This window comes from Monodelphis domestica, chromosome 2 (genome assembly GCF_027887165.1).
Source record: "Monodelphis domestica isolate mMonDom1 chromosome 2, mMonDom1.pri, whole genome shotgun sequence".
Classification (NCBI taxonomy): Eukaryota; Metazoa; Chordata; class Mammalia; order Didelphimorphia; family Didelphidae; genus Monodelphis; species Monodelphis domestica.
In genome coordinates, this window is record NC_077228.1 from 231,642,715 (window position 1) to 231,666,071 (window position 23,357).

The 23,357-nt window shown below is 36.8% G+C and overlaps 1 protein-coding gene across 2 annotated transcripts in view; it reads left to right on the forward strand.

Moving 5' to 3' along the window:
* Window positions 1–973: 973 nt before the first annotated feature.
* The window catches only part of NPLOC4 (NPL4 homolog, ubiquitin recognition factor), a 59,657-nt gene continuing 37,273 nt past the window's right edge, over window positions 974–23,357 (forward strand). The window contains exons 1-11 of one of the 2 annotated variants that reach the window (XM_001379809.5): window positions 975–1,189; window positions 4,698–4,778; window positions 8,083–8,195; window positions 10,836–11,012; window positions 12,684–12,732; window positions 13,557–13,651; window positions 15,925–16,048; window positions 17,160–17,339; window positions 19,538–19,624; window positions 22,250–22,321; window positions 23,167–23,293. In XM_001379809.5, the coding sequence (XP_001379846.2) occupies window positions 1,175–1,189; window positions 4,698–4,778; window positions 8,083–8,195; window positions 10,836–11,012; window positions 12,684–12,732; window positions 13,557–13,651; window positions 15,925–16,048; window positions 17,160–17,339; window positions 19,538–19,624; window positions 22,250–22,321; window positions 23,167–23,293 (1,120 nt within the window). In that variant the 5' untranslated portion in view covers window positions 975–1,174. Of the gene's footprint in view, window positions 1,190–4,697; window positions 4,779–8,082; window positions 8,196–10,835; window positions 11,013–12,683; window positions 12,733–13,556; window positions 13,652–15,924; window positions 16,049–17,159; window positions 17,340–19,537; window positions 19,625–22,249; window positions 22,322–23,166; window positions 23,294–23,357 lie in introns of both variants that reach the window. The other variant, XM_007482873.3, reaches the window with a different exon arrangement.

Genomic DNA, 23,357 nt, shown 5'->3' on the forward strand with positions numbered 1-23,357 from the left:
ACTCTTTACAACCCCATTTTGGGGTTTTCTTGGCAAAGGCATTTGGGGTGGTTTGCCATTTCCTTCTCCAACTCATTTGACAGATGAGGAAACTGAGGCAACGAGGATTAAATGACTTAGCCAGGGTCACACAGCCAGTAAGTGTCTAAGGCTGGAATTGAACTCCTGAAGATGTCTTTCTGATTCAAAGCCCACAATGCCACCTAGCTGGTTCGATACAGCTTGCTTTGTATATATTTGAGCCCCTCTGCCCCAATATATTGTAAAATTCTTGAGGGCCTCAAGATTGTATGCTTAGCTTTGTCCCTGGCACATAGTAGGCATTTAATGGTAGATTGATTACTTCCTCTCTGAATTCCTAAGCACTTTACATTTTCTTATGCAGTTATCATGTTTTTTCTTTTTTTTAATTTAAACCTTACCTTCCAACCTGGAATCAGTACTGTGTATTGGTTCCAAGGCAGAAGAGTGGTAAAGGCTGGGCAATGGGGGTTAAGTGACTTGCCCAGGGTTACACAGCTGGGAAGTGTCTGAGATGAAAACCCAGGACCTCCTGACTCTAGGCCTGGCTCTCAGTCTACTGAGTTTCCCAGCTGCCTCTCTCATGATCTGTCTTGAAGTATACTTGTGAACATGCCTTAATTTCTTTTTTTACCCAGTAAATTTCTTAAGATAAAAACAAAGAATTATTTATTGAAAGCCAGGCACTAAGTTGTAAAAGAAATCGTTCTTGCCCACAGGGAGTTTATCTTCTAAAATAGGAGACAAGCCTTGGGCTTTCTTTCCCAGTGTGGAGAATACTGTAGGAGGGTACAAGCAATAGGGGGGTGGAGGAGGTCTCTGGACAGCTCCCAGAGGCCCAGAGAAGGACAGACATGGGAAGGTAGCGGGGGGGAGGGGTGGTGTCTGGGACCTTCCCGCGGTGGAAGCCGGAACCTTGTTTCCGGCTCTGCGTGTCTAGGGGAGCGCGTTGAGCGTGGCACTGGCACGTCGGCTGCAGGCTGAGGCCGGGCGGGCGGAGCTGGAGCGGCGGTGGTGGCTGCGGAGCGGTCGGAGGAGCGAGGCCAGAGCCAAGGCTAGAGCCGGAGCTGCGGCTGCGGGCCACTCGGGGCGGCGGGCGGCGGCGCTGGCGGCGGGGGCCGGGCGCTGGGGCCCGGAGACGGCAGAAGCGGCCATGGCCGAGAGCATCGTGAGTCAGTTCCCCGCGGGCCGGCCGGTGCGGGCCGGGAGGGCGAGCCGAGTGGGGCGCCTCCAAGATGAGGCAGCAGATTTCACCGCCGAGGCCTGCGGGGCGTGGACCCAAGTCTCCCTGGCCTCCTGGCACTCGGGCCTTCCGGCGTTCCCCCTTCCTGGCCCTGTCATCTGGGCCCTTACTCATCCTCGGCCCTCCCTTGGGACGTAGTCTCTGAGGGTCCGAAAGAGAGTCAGTCTGCCTTGGGGAACACACCGACCTTGGAGCCGGGAGAGGAAAAGTCCCAAATTGAGAGAGATCCCCTTTCCCTACACTCCATAGCAGCGGCCGGAATCCACCCCCCTCTCTTCCATCACCTCCCTTTTTCTCCATTCTGCCCCCCACCTTTTCCTCTTTCTAAATTACAAGGACCAGAGTAGCCACAAATAAGGACACCACAGAAAAAACTCCCTCCTCTCCAGAGGAGGTTCAGGACAGAAGTCTAGTAATGCGACTTTTTTTTTTTTAATTTTCAAGAAAAGCTTGTTAAATGCTTGCCTAAAAGGAATGTGGCAAAAGAAGTTTATTTTTCCTTTCTTGACCTGTGCTAAGGAAATCAGGCTTTTACCCCCCCCCCCCCCCCCAATACCTTGAAGCAAAATCAGATCTTTATCAGAAAACATAGAAAGTGGTTGTTTCTTAGGCGATAAGTTTTAAGTGCTTTAACAAAGAAACAAATGTCTCTGAAAGATTAGTAGGGATGATTTGGTCAGTAACATTTTGGTGGTATATAAAGAAGGAGAATGGAAGTAGCTGTGGAGTGAGATGAGTGATGGCCGGGTCTTGGGGATGGCTCTTCTTGCACCTGCTGTTTGGGCAGCTCTTCAGGGTGAAATCGGCACTCCCTGGATATCTCTATGTTGAGCCAAACTTCTTGGTTCTAGACTTTCCACTAAACTCTACTGCCCCTATTTAAATTTCTGTTTTATGGCACCAGATTCACTGGTGTTTCTATCTCGAGGGAAGGAGAGAAGGAATGGCATAAGAAAAAATTTGAAAATAAAATATCGGTGCTTTTAAATATGAGGTTGCAGAAATTTAAAAGGTGGCAGAAATCAAGTGACTTGGAGCTAGAAATTGGTTAGGGATTGTTGGTTATTTAAAGCTGCAACTTAAACCCTTCAGTTCATTTGTTCTTAAGTCTAATGATATTGAGAAAAAGACAGCTAAACATACATTTTTGAAATACATTTATCTTTTGGAGGAAAATAGAATTTAGATATTGAGTATTTTTGAGATCATCTAGATATTATTCTGAGAAAGGATACATAGGTTTCACCATACTACTAAAAGGATATGTGACCCCCCCCCAAAAAAAAGTTGAAGTCCCAAGAATATTGATTTTAAACATTGTTTCTGTGAAGTTAGGGATTGTAGTTATTCCTGTTTTATAGTTGGAGAAATTCTTTAGTTAATACAAAATGTAGATATACACTCAAGCCTGTATTTACTAGAACTAGTATAAATTAGTTTTGTCTTTTATTGTCAGAAAACGAGATTGGTTTGGCAGTAGGTGCTGTTTAAGATAATAAGTCAGAATAATTTCTTTAGTTTGAGAAACTATTTTAGAAACCTGGCAGTCAGTCTCTTAGGGAAGAAATAACTACCTTGTGTTTTTTGAACAGAATTGATAATTTAGGATCTAGTTTTAATATTCCTAATGTAGAACAACAAGCAGCTGAATACTTTTTCTAGTTAAATCTTGGTTTTAGAGCTAGAAGATTCAAATATTAATGGAAATGTTTTTATAAGTATGTATATGCTTTACTTTGAAATAATACTTTTTAATGTGGAGACATTTATAGAAATTTGAATTTATATGTAACATGGACAATCTAAAAATTAAAAGGGCTATTCTGTGTTTTTGTTAACACAAGTTTAAAAAGTTTAGATTAAAAGGTAAACTAATTTTTTCTAAACTTTTAATGAATGGAATGTTCATAGAAATAAACTGCTTTAAACCTAGAAATTGATGACAAATTTTTTCAGACAAAAGTTTTTGTTTTATTAGACAAAAAAGACATCCAGTGTTAAAGTATAATGAGCCCTGTACTTGGAGTCAGAGGACTTGAATTTGAATTCTGAGTCTTTTGCTTATCTGTAACCATGGGAAAAAAAAGGTCATCTCTATTCTCTTAAGTCCAGAGTGAGGGTTTAGATTAGATCTTTAGGATTCCTAACTTCCAATGCCAAATCCTGTGATCCTTTGTTTTAGGAGGACATGAATTAATCTTGATGAATTCCATACCAGAATGTGTTAAGTTCAGAGAGTCATGAGCCAATGGGCTGCTTTGTCATATAATAGTGGAAATAATTTTTAACAGATCATACATTTCTCATACGAGTTTTTACTTTTGTGTAATAAACAGTTCAGTAAATGCTGAAAAAAAATAACCATAGCCGAAGTACTTTCTGGCAATCTGTTGTTACATGGACAGTTTCTGTTCTTCATATGGCTAAAACAGCATTTATTTTTCAACAATATTGTCCTTCTGTTTCAACAGCACTCTTTGAATGAAGCAATAGCTGATTCAAATGAAAAATTTCAATCCTGAGAAGTGATGACCTCTTTCAGAGGACAAACATATATACTTCCCAACCTATTCCGTACCTGATTTTTTTAAGCTTGCTATAAAAAGTATAGAGGCAGTGTGCTAAGTGAATATAGCTCAAAAGATGTGATCCCAAGTGCCATCTTTGACACTTACTGGTTCTGTGACCCTAGGTAAATCACCCAATCTTACAGTGCCCCAGTCAGCTCCCTAAAACCAAGTTGTAAAGAAGGTACCTGTCTGCATTGGAGAGGGAGTTTTTTTCTTTGGAGATTCCCTGTACTAGTGAAATAACAGGCTTTTACTCCTATAAGAATGCATTGTTTTCTCTATTATGGCACAGGACTATATTTCTTAATTCTTTTGTACTGCTTACCAAGGATTAATGGTGATTTGATTTCTTGTACTACAGGTCAGCCAGTGCTTTTGTGGAAGGATTCCAGAATCAAGTGAATTCTGTTTTAGAAGGACTTTGAATCTTCTTTCAGTGATGATGTGTGTTTTCTTTCTTGAATAAATATCAAAGGCTCAGGATAAAAATAATCCCACTGTCCCAGATCTAGTTTTTTATAATTCCTAAAATGCAAGCTGTGTTATTCAGCATGAAACATAAAAACCATTGCTCTTTTCAAAATAATCTTAAACTTACAAGTCAGGGCTATGCTTTTAGATAATATGATATTACCTGATGATGATTGCAAATCTTTCTTTTCACCATTTCATCTTCTAGAAAGAATTGATTTGATATTGAGAAGGGGAAAAAGAGTATGGTCCATGACTTCTGACGTTTCTGTGAAAGGCTTTGTTTTAGTGTTTAAAAAAGCTACTGTCATTTTTATTTTTGTCTCAACCAGATAATGGGACAGGACTTTATGTTTCTTCTCAGTAACTCCTTTTTGTTTCATTTTTAACAGATAATCCGTGTCCAATCACCAGAGGGGGTAAAGCGGATCACTGCAACAAAGAGAGAAACAGCTGCAACATTTTTGAAAAAGGTATTTATGATTTTGGTATTTACCTTTCAGCAGTTTATCCTTTTCCTCTAGCTGTCTGCTCCCCTCCCCCACCCCAAACTTCCCCATGTCTCTTCACTCACGTCTCTCCTGCTTCTGAGTTGTAATTGGGTCAGTATTCTATAAGATCTTGGGGTTGGATTTATAGTTAAACTGGTTGACCCTTGGAACCTTTGAAGACAAATTGCTGGTAAGAAACTATTAAACCTTTTTTGAAAAGTAAGAGACTTAACTTAAACTATTTCTGTTTGTTGATGATGCTTTTTTTTTGCCTATTCACATGGTATAAACAGTTTGAATATGTAAACAGTATGAATAAAAGAAAGGCCATGAAATATTAATTATAAGGCTCTAAGGAGTCTTGCGCAAAAATTTTAAATTCCTTTTTGTTTTTTTTTAACCTGAGTAATAGACACTTGCTAGCAGTTTTTAGAAATATGAGATGATACTGATGCTCTGTGTAAGATCTCTTCATAGACTATATGAATGAGATAAAAGATTGAACCGTAAGGGAGAATATGAACTAGAAATATGAGGAGTACATTGAATTAATTCTTTACTTGGAATTTTTGAGGTCATAAGATTGCTACAAGCATTCTAAGATGTGACTCTTTTAACTTGCTAGAGGCTTTGATGTTCAGTTTAGAAACAGAATTATCAAGTACTGTGAAACAACAAGAAACATCAACATTTGCTTTCTTTTTCCTGGGGAAAACCAGAAGACAGACCTTTGAGTTTTGCCTTTGATTTGCTAGCAGAAGAGCTTAATTCTTGATCAAGTATTGATCCCAATACTTCCCTCCTAGCAGTTTATGTTGCATTTTGCCTTTCTTAGGGAGATTGCATACATAACAGCCCCTGCTGTTGATAGTCTGGAGGGATTGTATTGATGGGATGTGATTTGTGAGCATTGTTGTTTCTACTCTCTTCAGCAGACCATCATAGAGCACCCATTGGCCAGGTGAAATTTCCCAGAATTATTCATAAAAATAAAGGCAGAACTGGTCTGAAACGTGCTTTTAAAGTGCATCCCATCCTGTCCCTTCAAAAAAATTGCCTTAAGAAAAGTAAGGGTAGTAAGTATTATTGACTCTTCCTATTCTATCTGTGTCACCATTTTATAAATTCATTGATTAATATAAATGTCTTGTCATCTAGTCCTTAATAGCATCATACTTGATAACATTTGATAACTAGTTTAATTTTTTACTTTGTTTCACCTTGAGAATTTGGTTTTTCCAACTGTGGTTTAAAAAAAGTTTTTTTAAAATATATTTCATAGATTTGTAGAGATCTTAGGGGTTATTTATTCAGCTCTTCCACTCAATTCATTAATCTCTTCTACCACATTTCTGATGTTTACCTTTGATATCCCTCTCTTTGCTGAAAGTTGTTTTTAAAAGTAAAGAAAGGAACTGGTATAGAGGTGACCATTTGAAAAACAGAGTGATTCTTGTGCATCTGCTATATATCTTTAGGGCAACTATTTGATATCAAGTTACAAAATGTTCTTTACATTAAAATTGTTTTTTATTCTTAAAAATAAATAAGAATCAAATTTTATTATCTATTTTGACTAAGATTTTTGTTTTTTTAATACTAGTGTATCCAGCTACATTAAAAGCAGATTTAAAAAAAATCCTTACCTTCCATCTTGGAGTCAATACTTTGTAATACTAGGCAATGGGGGTTAAGTGACTTGCCCAGAGTCACACAGCTGGGAAATGTCTGTGGCCAGATTTGAACCTAGGACCTCCCTTCTCTAGGCCTGGCTCTCAATCCACTGAGATTCCCAGCTGCCCCCTAAAAACAGAATTTTAAAAGAATGGAAAAAACAAGTTCATCTTTAAGAACCTGTTTTTAAAATTCAAATGAGAAAGGGAGTACTAAGATGTTTTCCTTCCTTTAGTATCTCTTTGCTCCAGTCCATCCTGCAAATGATGGCCAAAGTAGTCTTCCTAAGTGCAACTTTGATCATTTACCTCCACCACTCAAAAACCTTTCGTGGTTTTCTTTTGTCTATTGAATAAACTACAACTCTGTGAGCCTCAGAACCAGGACTCACCATAGTCTGGCACCATCTTCCTTTCTAGCTTTTTCTGACAGCACTCCCCATTATGTTTTTCATGATCTAGCTAAACTGAAGTACACATCATTCCCTTGAACTTGTCTCACTTCTTTATGCCTTTGCTCTTTACCTGGAATGTGTTCCTCCTTCCCTATTTCTCATCTATCTGTTACTGTTGAAATAATTGTCATCCTTTGAGATCCAGCTTAAGCTGACTCAGTCAGATCCAGTACTGACTGTTTCCATCAGGAAGCCTTCCATGATTTTTCACCCAACACTGCTCCCTAGTTAAAAGTATTTTCCATGTAATCATAGCAATTCAGAAAGCACTTTGTAAGACACTATTAAATCAGGAATCATGGTTATTATTACTCTTTCTCTAGTAAAGTTCTATTCTAATACCTCATCATGGTTGAAGGTGACCCTGGATTCTTGAAGACTGCCAGCAAATCATAAACTTTGGCAGCACTACCAAGCTGAATGGATTCAAATGGGAGCTTGGCAGTGGAGTCTGGTATCCAAGGACCAATTTATCAGAATTTAGAGAAACTCATCACCAGGAAATTGATTTTTTGGGGGAGTGGGCATGGAAGAGTAAGTGGCAGATTAGTAAAGATTGTCTATTAACAAGCTGAAGATTGACATTTTTTTTTTGTGGAAGTGCCTACACTAATTAAATCATGAACATTTGAAATATACTTCAGTATGATCATTGTTTGACCTCTCTGTGCACTTATATTCTAATTTGTATTGTCTTATTGTCCTTGTTAAATTATAAGTTGAGGATAGAAACTATTTTATTCATCTACTTTGTACATAGTGGATACTTTATAAAAATTGAATCAAATTGTGATTATATCTGTTCCTTTATATTTTCATTAATTTTATTATTATTATTTTACCATATTTTCTTTTACATTCTGCATGTTTGTACAGGATTCTTTCAAACTTAGTTTCTTTACTCTAGTTGACTTTGGAGTGAGCATCATATATGTAGGAAATGCCACCTATCTTTTCAGAGGGAATTTTTTTTTTAATTACTCAAAAGTTAGCAAAATAATGATGAATGATCCCAGTAAATGCAGGATTTTCTGAACCTAAGAATTTAGAAAATCTGGGTGTGTTCTCGTGTGTGTGTGTGTGTGTGTGTGTGTGTGTGTGTGTGTGTGTGTGTGTGTGTTTGTTTATGTTTATACCTTTGTTTTGGATTTGTTTTAGGTTGCAAAGGAGTTTGGCTTCCAGAATAATGGTTTCTCAGTTTACATCAATAGAAACAAGACAGGAGAGATAACAGCATCACCAAACAAATCCCTTAACCTGTTAAAAATTAAGTAAGTACTCAGTGGGGAGAATTTTATGTGGCAAATGTTGTCTGCGTGAACTAGATTCATTTATAACTTATCTCGTCAAGGTAGTCTAGATGCTTTCCTATTTACAGACCAATATATGGGCTGTCATATTTCTTGCAAGGTGTTAAGCAGTCAAACTGAGTCTGCAGTTATTGTTGAGCTAGATTTGATTGACTTGCAGTATTCTGAGAGCTAAGTCATTGAGGGAAAAGATTTGTAGCTTAAGTGTACTGAGATTGGATAAGCTGCACACTCAGCTTCTTAAGAACAAAAGACCTTGAACGTGGTTCTTTGGGAAGAAATCAAGTCAATTAACTTTATACCTGAAGATCTCCATTGTACAAAAGATATGGTTTCCCCACAGGCTGCGGTTTTTATTCTTAGATGGCAGAATCCTCTTGAATTCATTGCTTCCCTTTATAGTCAGGCACCAGTGCTAGTGGGGACTCCTGCTCTACTGTTCCCCTCTTTTATTTCACTGTTTCTCTCCAGGTTTTCTGGGTGTACCTTAATCACATTTGCAGTCTGCAGGACCCTTAAATTAGTATACTTTCCAGGGATCTCCTCCGGAGAGCACTCCATTGCATTAATTCTGTGACTCTTGGATGTATGTTTGGTGTTACTACCCAGCAAACATATGAGCATTAAGATCTTTTTAAGTCTTTTTTAAGCACTATACTTAGTATGAGAAAAGCGTAGTAAGTTTAGTGTAAATTGTAGACATCTTTAGTGCTTAGCACAGTTCCTGACACTTAATAGGCTTTTAATAAGTGTTTTTTGATTGATCTCACATGTAACATTGACCAATATCATTTTTCATGTTATTAATTTGTTATCAGCAAACCTCATTATAACATTGCAAGACCCTGCTGTTTAGCCAGTTGTTAGAGTGCAAATCATATAGTTAGCAGTAATCCAAGATAAGAGTAGTGGCACTAATTTTCTGAGCATCAGTTTTCTTACTGGGGGCTTTATATATATATATATATTTTTTTTTTAATTATTAAAAAATAAAATGAAACCAAAAAAACCCTTTACCTTCTATCTTAGAATTTTTATTAAGTATCCTTTCCAAGGCAAAAGTCTGGTAAGGGCTAGGCAATTAGGGTTAAGTGACTTGTCCAGGGTCACATGGCTAGGAAGTATCTGAGGTCAAATTTGAATTCAGATCCTAATGACTCCACGCCTGGATCTATCCACTGAGTCATCTCGCTGCCCTGGCTTTATTTATTTGCATAAACCTATTCTAATGGAACTAGCTGCTTCCTCATAATATTTGCCTGTGTGTTTCCTGGAAATAATATTGTATCAACAAGCATTTGTTAAGCATTTATTATATGCCAACTATACAAAACAAAGTGAAAACGCTGCCCTCAAGCAACTCAAATTCTGTCGAGAGGAACAACAGGCAAACAACTATGTACAAACAAGATGTGTACAAAATAGATGAAAGGTAATCTGAAGCAGTAGGAGGTCTAGGAAAGGCCTTCTGAAGAGTGTAGGATTTGAACTGAGTCTTGAAGGAAGCCAGGGCAATTAAAAGTTAAAGGTGAAGAGAGCATTCTCAGCATGGTAGATAGCTAGTGCAGTGATGCTTGGAAATGAGAAACAGCAAAGTGACCAGTGTCAGTGGATTGTGGAATTCATGGGAAAGGCAAGAAGAGGCCAGATTGTGGAGGGATTTAGATGTCAGACGATTTTATAGAAGATCCTGGAGGTGATAGGGAGCCAATATATGTATTTCTATTATTGCAAATGTTTGTACTCCTGGTAGGGTCTTAAGAACCATCTTTCAGAAGGTAGTTCATCTTTTTTCCTGTTCTGGCATTATGATATTGGAGAGAATAGAAAAAATAATCTATGTAGAGCAAAGGAGTTGAGAATTAATAATGCTATAATAATAATAGTAAACTGACTTAGAGTTTACCAAATGTTTTACTTACATTGCATCATTTGACCCTTACAGTAGCACTATAAAGCAGGTCTTATAGGTATTATCTCAGTTTGTAGAAGAGTTATTGTACGTAGATTGCACAAAGTCACATAGGCAGACAACAGAAATATCCAAATCAGAGTCGTCTGAACCCCAATCTATGAAGTTTTTGGCTCTAAACACATATAAGCCAAGTATAATTGGTAAGCAGATGATAAAGTGAATACTTAGCAGAAGTGGCTTGTTTTACTGAGAACAGTTTCATACCTAATCTCTATAAGACCTAAAGAATTTTGACCAGAAGCTCCTAGGATGATTAAAATAAAGTGAGAAAAGATAATTTTTATCTAGTACCAAGATTATAGCACTTTGACTTTAGAGTGTTAATGGGTCTTCTTTGGGGTCAGCAGTATACAAATCTGAGCTAGAGAACATGTTTTACATTGAAAATAATAGAAAATTTGTCAATTTTTTTTTTGAATGGAACACAATTAGAGATGACAAAGATATACTTTTTTTTATGGTAAGGAACATTTAAAACAAGAGGATGAAAACTGAACATTTATTATAATAGTTGATACAATCATTTGTTTATGTTAGGGGCTTCTACATATTTCCTTTGATCTTGTACACAGTTCACTAAACCACTATTGATAAAAGCATGCATTTAATGTTTTTTATTTGAATAGACATGGCGATTTGTTGTTCCTGTTTCCCTCGAGCCTTGCTGGACCCTCATCTGACATGGAAACTTCTTCCACACAAGCATTACGTGCTTGGGGAGCTCCCAATGTGGTAGAAGATGAGATTGATCAATACCTTAGTAAGCAGGATGGGAAGATTTACAGGAATCGAGATCCACAACTGTAAGTGTTGAGTGTGATCAAATAGTTCATTTCTTTCTTATTTAAGCAATCTTAAGACAAATGATAGAGGGAATTATAGGGATTTTATATATATGTCCAATGTGGACCAATAACCAATAAAACTAGACATGAAGTATAAGTCTGAGTCTAATAAGTATCTAATGAAAAAATCAAGTATTGAATTTGAGGAGTAATTTCTAAATCAGTTCTCGGATAAACTCACCTCAAATCATCTGGTTAGTTTTCTCTCAGAGATTCAGAATTTTTCTAACCTATACTTTCAGAAGAAATTTGTAAAGTGCCTGAAAAAGTTTGAAAAAATGACCATGAGAAAGAAGCAGCTGTAAGTTAGTCCTTAAGAATGATTATTCTTAAGTTTCAGCCTCTAAAAACTTACATTGAATCATTGAGGCAACAAAATGAGACTTGAAAAGTTTGAAATGGGCAAAACTGAATTTTTTGCCATAAAATTATGACTATAGTTTACATTTGTAGCAAGCAGATTTTTAATAGCATATAAGTAGGATGGGCCTTCCACTCTTGAGTTTTTCCTTGCCCAAGAAATCACTTATTCTTTGAATATTTATATAAATCATATGATTATGTAAAATGTATATGCACTCATACATATATTTAGGAGTTTTTTTGGTGGTTGTTTGTAAGAGATCAAGTAGAAATCTCCTGGTTTACACTCAGAGATATGAGCACATCTCTGAGAGAAAATTGTTTGTCTCTGTAGTAATGACTCTTTTTAACTGTATAACTTTGTCAGTATGATGTAGTGCTGACATTGAAACATTGGGATTTCAAATGCTGCATTAGCAACTTTTATTTCTTAAAGAACCACAAGTGGTACTCAGCTGTAGTTGGCTTTAATCCATGTCTCAGCTGAAACCATTAGCAGCACTCGTCCTCCATTTGGGTTTCCTTTTAGGAAACCAATACAAGCTCTTCTTTTATGACCTGTAACTTCATTGGAAATCTTTTCAAAAGACCTTGAATGTAGTTCTTTGGAAGAAATGAAGTCAGTTAACTTTATATGGAAATCTTTTCAAACTGAAATGTGCATGTGGCTTTTTTTTTTTTAAACTTTAACATGCTATCAATAGAAAATTGTGTAGTAGAAGACATAACAGTGATAGGGAGATAAGAATGGGGAGATAGAATGTTCATAATGTCTGATTTTTGTTTTTCAGCATGATTTTTTGCTGAATTTTCTTTTAATTTCTTTTTTTTTTAATTCTTTAAGGAATGACTTTTCCAGAGTAGAAAGGGATAGGGGGAAATTTAATTTGATTAAAAAAAAAAAAGATTATAAATCTTTAATAAGCAGAAAAAAAGGTATTCTTTTTTTTTTTAAACCCATACCTTCCTCTTGGAATCAATACTGTGTATTGGCAGAAGAATGGTAAGGGCTAGGCAATGGTGGTTAAGTGACTTGCCCAGGGTCACACAGCTAGGAAGTATCTGAGGCTAGATTTGAACTGAGGACTCTCACTCCACTGAGCTACCTAGCTGCCCCCCGCAAAAAAGTATTCTTAAATAATCTTCTGAAACTTTCTGTGTAATAATGTATTAAGTGATATATATTTTTTCAACTGGTAAAATGTTAGTAGGCAGCAGCAGAAAAACAATCTAATTTATGCTTATTTTTTTGGTTTATCATCCTAGTTGCCGACATGGTCCTTTGGGGAAATGTGTGCACTGTGTACCTCTCGAGGTAAGAAATTTTTTTTTTGAGAGAGAGAGTGTGTGTGTGTGCGCGCGTGTGTGCATGCATGTGTATGCATGCTTACATATATTTTAGTGTTAGTTGATGATCTCTTTCATGAAACTGTCTACATACTTTTCCTTAAATTTCTTCTTGGTCAGTAGTATCAATTTGAAGAACTTAATGTATTTATTGCCCTGGGCTTCATATTCCCATCAATGTGAGCTGCAGAAAGAGGTTGAGTCCTTATTTATGGTAGTGACCTTCTCTGTGGATTATGTATGGTTAAAGCATTTGTTTTACTGTGATAAAGAGGCACCATTTACAATAAACTCTCCAGCCAATCCTTTTAAAAAACTGACACAAAGCTGTGCTTGTCAGTTTTTATGCTTGTCATTCTATTGATTTACTTCTGCCCTGAATCTTGGATCTCTTCTACCAGTTTGCCCTGTTGAGATTAAGAGTTTCCATGATAATGCTGACTGGTAACCAGGAGCCCTGAATTTATAGCAAGACTACCCTCATTTTCTGGATCAACTTACCTGACTTCTTGTGGCACTTTTTGGTAAAGTTCTTCTTTGAATTGAAGCCTTTTTTGATGGAGCAGATATAAATACAAGGAGAAAATCTGTGGGGTTTTAAATAAAGGGGTAAATTAAAAGAAAACATCCACTTTTTTCTTTTTATGTCACTTGTGCTTGGCTTGCAGGGGGAGCACATGCTGCTAGGTTATTTTTCTGTGAGCGGTTGAATCTAGTTTGCTTGTTTTTCAGTATCCTGCATGTTCTCAGACAGGTGCATAACCAGACTCTTGAATATTTGCATTTTGGCAGCCATTTGATGAAGATTACTTGAACCATCTTGAACCTCCTGTGAAGCATATGTCCTTCCATGCCTACATTCGAAAACTGACCGGAGGGGCTGATAAGTAAGCAATTAGCCTGGAGTAACTGCAGTCTTAACAGAAAGAAATGGCTTTTTGCATTGCTGGCAGTCACCTCATGATTGCCACCAGGTATAGGAATGAGTTGATTTAGTTTGTCATATGGGAAGAAACTCCCAAATTGTTAGTTTTGTTCAAAAGAAAAAAAAAGAGAAAGAGGTAAGTTAGATGATTACCAATTGGCTAACCAGTGCTGGGTGGCTCAGAAGGTCAGGGGAGGTATCTAAGAGGCTTTGTGCCATTATGAGACAGCATAGAATTTGGGAGTCAGGAAAACTTTGGGTTTGAACCTTGCTTCCAATGTGTATTAACTGAGTGACCCAGGAGAAATCACAAAACCTCTGTCTAGGCATCAGTGACATGGCAGTGTATTGATGACCTTTAAGGCCCTTTCCATGTCTGTACCTCTGATTCAACTCCAAATAATGTCCACTGGAGAGTCTTAGTGGAGAATTTAAATGATCTCTATCAGGATCCTGGGAGTGCTGCTTAAAGGGGCTATATGAATAGGCCAGTTTTGTGCAACCAAGAACAACTGCTGCAGAACCATCTCAGGATGATTTTGGCTCATGATTTTCTCAGCCTTTACTACCTCTGTTCTGACTGAGCTTTTCTTTTCCAGTTTAATTACTGTTCTTACAGAAGAAATTTGGTTGTGAGAAAGCTAGAACTTTTGCAATGGGTATTAGAAATACTTTTCCTTACTAATTAGATAGTAAAATAGGAATCAAAATGGAACCCTAGCCAAAAATAGAGTTAACTTTGATAGTAGAGACTGAGAAAGGAAAAGAGTTAAAAACATTTTGATTTGACCCATCTCAGACATTGCCTCTGGAATTTTCTTTTGTATGCTGGAAAGGCACCATGTCAAATAAGTGAATTTCTGCTCAATCTTTTAACAAGACTAGGCAGTGACTGAACCCAAATCAGTAACATTTAGTGTGGAAAATATGGTCCATTTGATTGTATGTTTTGCTCTGACAAGCCATTGATATTTTAGAACACTTTTTCTTTGAGTCTGATTTGGAGAGAAAATAGAATCACAAACTCTTCCTCTTGGAGACCAGAATATAAACCTCTTTAGATTGTCAGAATAAAAGAAGGAACAGAGATTTACTTAGTGGAACTTGTATTTTGGAAGACTTTTATTGTTTAAAGGAAAGGGCTGTGGCAAGTTCATGTGATAGACCATGAATTTATTTATCTAAGTCCATAAGGGCTTTATGATGAAAAATTTATTGCAGTAGGTGAGGCCTTTATTATGACATCTGAAAGTGGGCTTCATGTTCAAAAGTGTACATTTATATCTCTGTTGCTGATATGATTACTATTTATTATAAAAAAATCATATCATGTTCACTTGTATATTTTTAATACTTGCCCTTATTATTATTATTGGCACCCTGTAATGAAGGGTGTCCAGATTCAACAAAAACTAGTCAGCAATAGAACCAGGTGTATAATGCCTGTTTTCTGGGTCTCTGATCTTAATTTTGTTTTTGGTAAATAGCAGTTTGTGTTAAATGAACTAAGGTATAATTTTTCCAAGTGTTATTTATGTATTTTTCTTAAATCATTTGAATGCCCAAGATGGGTAATTTTCTAAGTATTAGGATAAAAGCACAAAAGGTTGAAAATGAAACTCATTAAAACTGCTTCAGAAAAGTTTTCAGAGGGTAGTATAGGATATCTGAAGAAGTAAATGTTGAGGGGGCAGCCAGGTAGCTCAGTGGATTGAACACCAGACCTAGAGACAAGAAGTCCTGGGCTAAAATATGGCCTCAGATACTTCCTAGCTCTGTGACCCTGAGCAAGTCACTTAACCTCCACTGCCTAGCCCTTACTTGCTCCTCTACCAATACAATAATATTGTTTCTTAAGATAGAAGGTAAGTTTGGGGAAAATAAAATTTTAATTAAAAAAAAAATAGATGTCAGTGTTCTTGGAAATAATCATAGTCAGTGACAATATGTAGGTGATGGCAATAAATTATTAGATTTTTATGATAAAACTATTTTTTCCCCTGTTGAATCCAAATCCAAATCCAAAAGCTCATTTTTAAAAATATGCTAGAATTTTAGCTATTTGTAATAGAATAATTTTTAGCACATGCTTCCTGCTCCTGCCTGCCAGATGTTTAGTTCCTTAGAGAGGATTCTGTTCATGAGATATAACGTATTTAACATATTCTTTTGCATCTTACTCTGCTCTCTCCAGGCCATATTTTGATATTTAATTAAAGCTGCTTTTTTATTTAGGGGGAAATTTGTTGCCCTGGAGAATATCAGCTGCAAGATTAAATCTGGTTGTGAGGGACATCTTCCATGGCCTAATGGCATTTGTACCAAGTGCCAGCCAAGTGCTATCACACTGAACAGACAGGTGAGTTGTTATTCTAGAAGACTTCCAGAAAAGTGTCTCTTAAGCATCTACTGCAGAGGTAATAAACATAAAAGGAATTTGGTGATTGGTTTGTTGACTATTCCAAAGTTATTGGAAATCAGAGAAATTCCAGCTTTTGAGGAGAATCTCAGGCTGTAGTTTTTCCATTTTATTTGTATGGTGTAAGTACAGTGTTCTTTCTAACTTGTTCCTATCTAAAATATCAGTTTTTGCTCTGTACTTTATGTGGCAGAGACTAGCAGGCTATACACCTCGTTTGATTCCCTCCAAGATAAGACTATTTAACACTCCCCTCCTAGTTGGTGCGTCTGAATGCTTGCTTAGCAAAAGTAAGTTTTGGTTATAGCTTTTAGAGAATAAGTTTCCTGACTCAAGGATGTAGTAAAGAATGAAAATCAAATGTAAAACTAATCAGAATATTCTGTACTTATACTTTAATCCTGAACTAGAGTATACTCCTTCATTGCTCTCCCTACTTGCCTTTCTAGTGACCTCCCCCTTCTTTTTTTCCCTTCTTTCCTAAGCATTGTGTATTTTATTTTCCTTCAAGCTAGCATTTTAATAGCTAATCCTTTAAGACAGAGGTTCTAAACTTGGGGTCCATAAACTCATTAAAATTTTTTAAAACAATTATTTCAATATAATTGACTTCCTTTATAATCCTGTCTATTTTAAAACATTTTGAGAAGGGTCCCTAGGCTTCACCAGACTCCCAGAGGGGGCTATGACACAAGAAAAGTTAAGAAGTTAAAAAAAAAGTTAAGATGAATTTGTTGATAGTATTCCCACAAGATTTCATGTAAAAGTTTACCCTTTATTGCTATCTTGGTTTAGACATTTAATAAGTATATTGATCTGTTTGATTTTCTTTAGCTCTATCACTGTTCCTGAAGCAACCCTAATACATAAAACTTCTTACTATCCTTTCCTTATGCACATCTTTTTGGTCATACTTTTCCATAAAATATACATAGGAAATATAGTTACGAATGGGTTAATTTAGGAAAATAAATTATAATTCAATACTATGGCTTTCATGAATCTCTCGGAATGGAGTCATCCTGGTGAACCTGATCCATTTGTTTCACAGAAATATCGGCATGTAGACAACATCATGTTTGAGAATCACACGGTTGCTGATCGTTTCCTTGACTTCTGGAGAAAGACTGGGAACCAGCATTTTGGGTACTTGTATGGACGGTATACAGAGCATAAAGACATTCCTCTTGGCATTAGGGCTGAGGTTGCTGCCATTTATGAACCCCCTCAGGTACAAACAAACAAACAAAAACCTACAGGATTTGATAATTCATTGTCATCATTTTTTTAGAACTATAAAAGAAATCAAATTTCACCTGCATTTCCTATTCCTGAAGGTTGTTTGAATGCCCTTTTCAGTCAGCATTTCTAAATTTTTAATTCTGAAAGTCTGCATTTTAGTTTTTTATACTTCCTCACTTCCCCCATTTCAGTTAAGACCAAATAATTATGTTCACAAGAGACAGTGTCCAAAGATGTGTACATTCATGCAACTTGGGAGTAGAGCTGGAAAAATTTATAGCACATTGGGCTCTGTTTCTAGTGACTTCATTGCTTGTCAGAATATTGGGGTGCTGAGGATCTGACAGCTGTACACAGGCACAGTATATGCTGCAAGAAAAGGATACAGGTTTTCAGACGTTTTGCTCCTTAGACCTCAGCTTGCATGTGGATGAAATGTAAGATATGCTTTGGATGCTCAGATCTTGTTAGATGTGACCTTTCTTTTTAATCTGGTTTTTTTTAGAGCATATCATTCAGAACTTCCTAAGCAAGAAATCCAGAAATAATATTTTCTAGAGAATATAGTTAATATATACTATTAACTGCAGATTGTATGTGGCCACCAATTGAAACCAGAAATGTCTTTGGTTGCCGTGTATGTGTCACATTGGTCTGGTAATATTTATATCTGTTTTCAAGCTGAAATCCCACAATGTATTTGAGAATACAGTGTATAGGGCATTGTGAGCCTTTTAAAAATTATTTTTCGTGATGACTCATCATTTTGCAAAAGCGTCACTAGGTGGCAATGGAGACACTACTTAAGAAGCTTTGGTTACTTTCTTACATTGTATATGAGATTCTGCCTTTCTAAAAACTTGAGAGATCCCAAATTTGTAGAATATTCATCCAGACATATGTATCATAAACCATTCATTAAACTTTTAAGACAGCCTTTTAAAAGGAACAATAGTTTTCAGAACATTTACTTGTAATTTTTTCCTAGTTGAAATGGCTCTCCCACATCCAGCTTAATAGAATAGAATGATTAGGTCTCTAATTTGGAGATCCTGAATGTTGGAACAGTTGACCTTCAGCAACCCTTGAGCTCATTAGGAGTTGAAGCTCATGCTGCCACATGTCATTAAACAAGTACTTTTCTCTAGATTTGTAATAAAGTCTTGATTTGACCTGTGCCCTAGAGGTATTAATGATCTCCATATGGGGGATATTCAGACCAACATAACAGTACTTTTGTTGGTTTGCCAAAATTTGGCTAATTTACAAGGATATATTCAATTAGTAAGACTCAGTCTTAGGATTAATTTTGCCTTCCTATTCCTGCGACTGGGAACTCTTCTATCTAAGTATGATACTTATTTTATTCTTAATGAGCTACAAACTACATTTAAGTGAAGATTAAAGTTCTTCAGTAAACTTATTGAATGTAAGGAAATTAGAGAATTGATATTCTTTGATCATGTTTAGGCATTATATTCATGAATAAACTCATATCCAGAACACATGAGGATAAGCTAATTTGCCCCAGAACTGAATCTTCTGGCTACTCTGATATAATAAATAAGGTCCTAATTTTGTGAATTCTTTTGAATTCTTCTGGATTGCACATCATCTTTTTCTTTCTCCTACATAATGTTTTGTATTCTCTTACTTCTCACTATCTTTTTAATGTCATAATGCCCATTAAGCTAAATGTTTTTAATAAGCTACACAAATATTTTTTGAGGATTGCCTGGGTTTTTGTTTTTTGTCTTAACACTTGAACTGGCTTTAATTTTACTGTTGGCTTCAGTTGCTTCTGAACTGAGCAAACTCATTATTTGGAACAGGACTACACAGTGGAAAAAATACTTTTTTCAAGAGGGAAAAAGATGAACACTTTCCATTAATTTTTAGTGTCAGTAAATTTAAACTAACATAGACATCCTGTTTTAATTTTTTCCTCTTCTTTCTCAGCATAGATTTGTGCTTTCTTTTGCAGATATGGGAAAGCTCAAGAGGATTTGGCTATATTTTCAGTAGGTTGCTTAGAGTTCTTTTTCTGCCTGGACAATTCTCCTTTTCAGCATATTTGCAGCTTTGTGCATCCTAAGAAGGGATGAGAGTGAAGAGGATACCCATGGTTCTGGGTATCAGCTCAGTGGTTACTCTACAGTATATATTTTCTTTTTAATTTTCCCACAGATCGGTACACAGAACAGCCTGGAGCTCCTTGAAGACCCCAAAGCTGAAGTAGTAGATGAGATTGCTGCCAAACTTGGCCTAAGAAAGGTACTGGAGTCTTCTATTTGCTAGTCTGAGTCTTTGTAGGAAGGAATGTTAGGGTATTGTATTGGGTGAATGGCAGGCAGGAGGGGATATAGCCTCATCTGGGATCAATTCTCCCCAGCTGCACAAGGTCAGTTGCAGACCTGACACATTTTGAAGCCTCATTTGTGTTTATTGGGCGCCAATGGCTTTTATGTTTTTTGGCCTTAAAGTGAAATGGGAACATTTCCCTGAGCATAAAAAGATCCAAATGCCAGGGCTGTTGTACTTAAATCATCAGCCACCTTTCTCAAGGGTTACATTAAAGAGCAATAGAAGGAAGACCCTTTCTTTTTTTCCACTGGCAGGATTTTTTTTTCTGGGGTATTTCTTTTGGCATTGCTACTCTGATATATTTTCCTGTCCTGCTTTCTCTTTTCTGTAGGCTTTGTGTATATTTTTGGAGGTATTAGTACCCTCAAAGATTCAAAACCCACTAAATTGTTCATTTTCTTTTCCCTGTGGTTCTAGGCCCAATTCTTCAGTTATCATTGAATTTTCTGTTTGCAAATTAGAAGTGTGAGAAGATAAGTCTTTTATTATTTTACTTAGAACAGTCAAAAGTGAAAACAGAGGATAATTTTCCCCTTCAGTTTTGTTAATCTTGCTTGTCTGATACTTCTGGCAAAGTTGCTGGATACTCTGGAGATGAGCACTTAAAGAAATGTGTGAAAAGTAAGCATGAATGTGACATCTTAGAAATGAGGCATTGTAATATAATGGACAGAGCACTGAACTTGGCATCACAGAACTCGAGTTCAGATCCCTGCTTGACAAAATACTGTATGCATAGTCTTGGACAGGTCATATAACCTTTCTGGGCCTCAGTTTCTTCATCTGTAAAATGAGGGGGTTGGACCCAATGTCCTTAGTAATCTCTTCCATTTTTAGTTCTTAAGAGCTTGTGATCTAGTGAAATTTAAATATCATTGAACTGGTAGGTTCTATTGACTCTTCATATTTTTTGGTCAGTCTAGCTAGTAGTGGAAATTTGGTTCCCTATGAATTTAGGGGAGAAAACTTAAAATGATTCCAAACCTACTATAAGGATTTTATGTACCAACTTTTGCACCAAAATTCTGTGTTCTTGAGGGAGACTCTTCCAGCTGTCCTTTCAGGTTGATTGAAGAGGCTAATTGAGTTACTGGACCTCATGGTCCATGATCAACTTCCCATTAGAAGATAGAAACTTTGATACCCTCTCTCTTGGCAAGGCTAAAGCAGCATAGCAACGTGCAAACAGTTGAAATCTTGGCCAAGTCACTTACTGGCTATGTGATCTTGTCAATTATCTGTGCCTCGGTTACCTCCTTTGTAAAATAGAGATAATTATACTGATGATCCTGTTTACACTACCTACTTCACATGGTTGTTTTGGGGGAAGTGCTTTGTAAACCTTAAAGCAATTATCTAAATGTGTGGGATACTGTTATTTTTTCCTAGCCTTTTTTGATTCCATGGCACCTGAGGCAAGCTCCTTCTAAAACAAATGAGGAAAATCAGATGCCAATGATTCAGATGTTTTAAGCACAACAGAATCTAATCTTCAATTCTTTGCTCTCTACTAGTTAGAATAAGCTCTGTGCAGAGTATTAGCACTCAGGTCACAAGCTCTTCTCCCATGCAAGGCCTAAATTCTTGGTCCACCCTCTTCATACCCATTATATGCTGCAGCCATTCACTTTCTCAGCCTCACTCTCATGTTTTCATGCCAAGTTCTAAAATGCACTCCCAAGGTTTCTAAGCTCCTCATTTAACCACTTTTACCCCATTATTGCTACCCAGGTTCTCAGTCTCATTTATTCCCAGACCACTCCCTTCTTATGCCAAGTCCTAAAATGCACCCTAGAGCTTTTCAGGCTCCATTCCTAACCTCTTTTACCCCACTGCAGCTGCTCAAGAGACCCTCACACTTGCTGTTAGTGTACCTTGATTGCAATCATTAACTCTCCTTCTATACTTCTGTCCCATTGACCCTCTAAACCACCTTGATATATACCAATCCTTTGTCTATATCTTATTCCTGTGGAATAAGTGGAAATGTAATCATTTGTTGTGCTTTGTGGCTAACTCCAGTGTTAGAAGGGGAAGAAATCATTCCACAACAGGGGGACACTTGCTTCCATTTTTCCCTTTCAGCTCCACAATATCCCAAACTCTTGGTAGGCATAGGCAAAAGGTGGATCTTTGAAAAGAATATACTTAAGTCTCAAAATGAAGAGAGTGAAGAAGAGACATGAAGACAGAATCTGGCAGTAACCGTGGATGAATTGAAATGAGTAAACCCAAATCTTCTAATGTGAGAGTTGAGTCCAGTGAAAAGATTCTGATTCAGGAAGCTGTATGGACAGAATTCTTTGGTGATAGATAGTTCAAGGAAAAGTTCTGCTCACAGGTGAATTCTTAGCGATGCACTAATGTTTCCTGACAGAAACTCAGCTTGTGTAGAAGAGTTTTATGTTGTAAAAATTCATAGGCTTTCTGACTTAAATGGATACAAGCCCCCAAAACATTGTGGACTGGTAAGATAAGATTCTTCTTTTTCAGAGGGCCATCCAAAAAGATGTGCATTTTTTCTCTTTTTTTAAGGTTGGCTGGATATTTACAGACCTGGTCTCAGAAGATACCCGAAAAGGCACTGTCCGATATAGCCGAAACAAGGTAAGGAAAATGCAGAGTAAAGTGAAAAGGTTTTACTGTTTTAGCTTAATTAGTTAGTTTAATACTAGAAATCTTGGTAATTAAAAAGTTTTATATTGAATTGACATGGTCCTTTTACAATACTCCACTGAATTTCATATTAAATTATTTTCTAAAGGAGTTCTTATGATAAATTAGAGCAGAGTATTGATCCTTTCTGATAATGGCATGTGATCCAGTTTTACCTTAATAAGTACATTTTATCTATGTGCATTCGTGGGAAATGATAGATATATGCTTTTTCAGAATAGCAATTCTGGGTAGTCATTTTCAGTGAATGTCATTCACTAGACATTAAACATCTACTGTGTGTGAGACACTGTGCTTCATACAAGGGATATAAAAGTAAAATTAGACAGTGTCCCTAAGGATCTTACAGTATAATTAGATATGGACACAAATAAATATAATGTACATTAGAATATAAGTGCACATTCAGACTGAGGGGCCACAAGAGATTTGAGTAGGGATCAACTAGACCTTTCTGAAGGAAGAAAAAGACCTGACTAGACATGAATAGAGAAGGGGGGAAGTCCACTACAGCTAATTGATGTTTTTTTCCTTTCCCAATCCCCTCAGCTAAAAGTGATTTCTCCCTTCTTTAATTGTTTCGGAGGGCTTTGTTTGCATTTCTTCATCTTTGTAGCCTAGGTGTTCATGTAGCATTGTGCAGTTCATATAGATAATTACTAAATGGTGGTTGAATCAGATTGAATTTTGTCTAATACTTCGACATCACTGCCTTATGTTGTATTCTGTTGAAAAGGAAATAGGAATGTATTCTAATTTAAGTTCTTTTGTCCTAGGACACATATTTTCTGAGTGCAGAAGAATGTATAACTGCAGGAAATTTCCAGAACAAGCATCCCAATATATGTCGGCTTTCCCCAGATGGTCATTTTGGATCGAAGTTTGTAACCGCGGTAGCTACAGGTATCAGCTGGTTCAAAGTCACATTTATAATTGTATTGTCATTAGTGTGTGTGTGTGTGTGTGT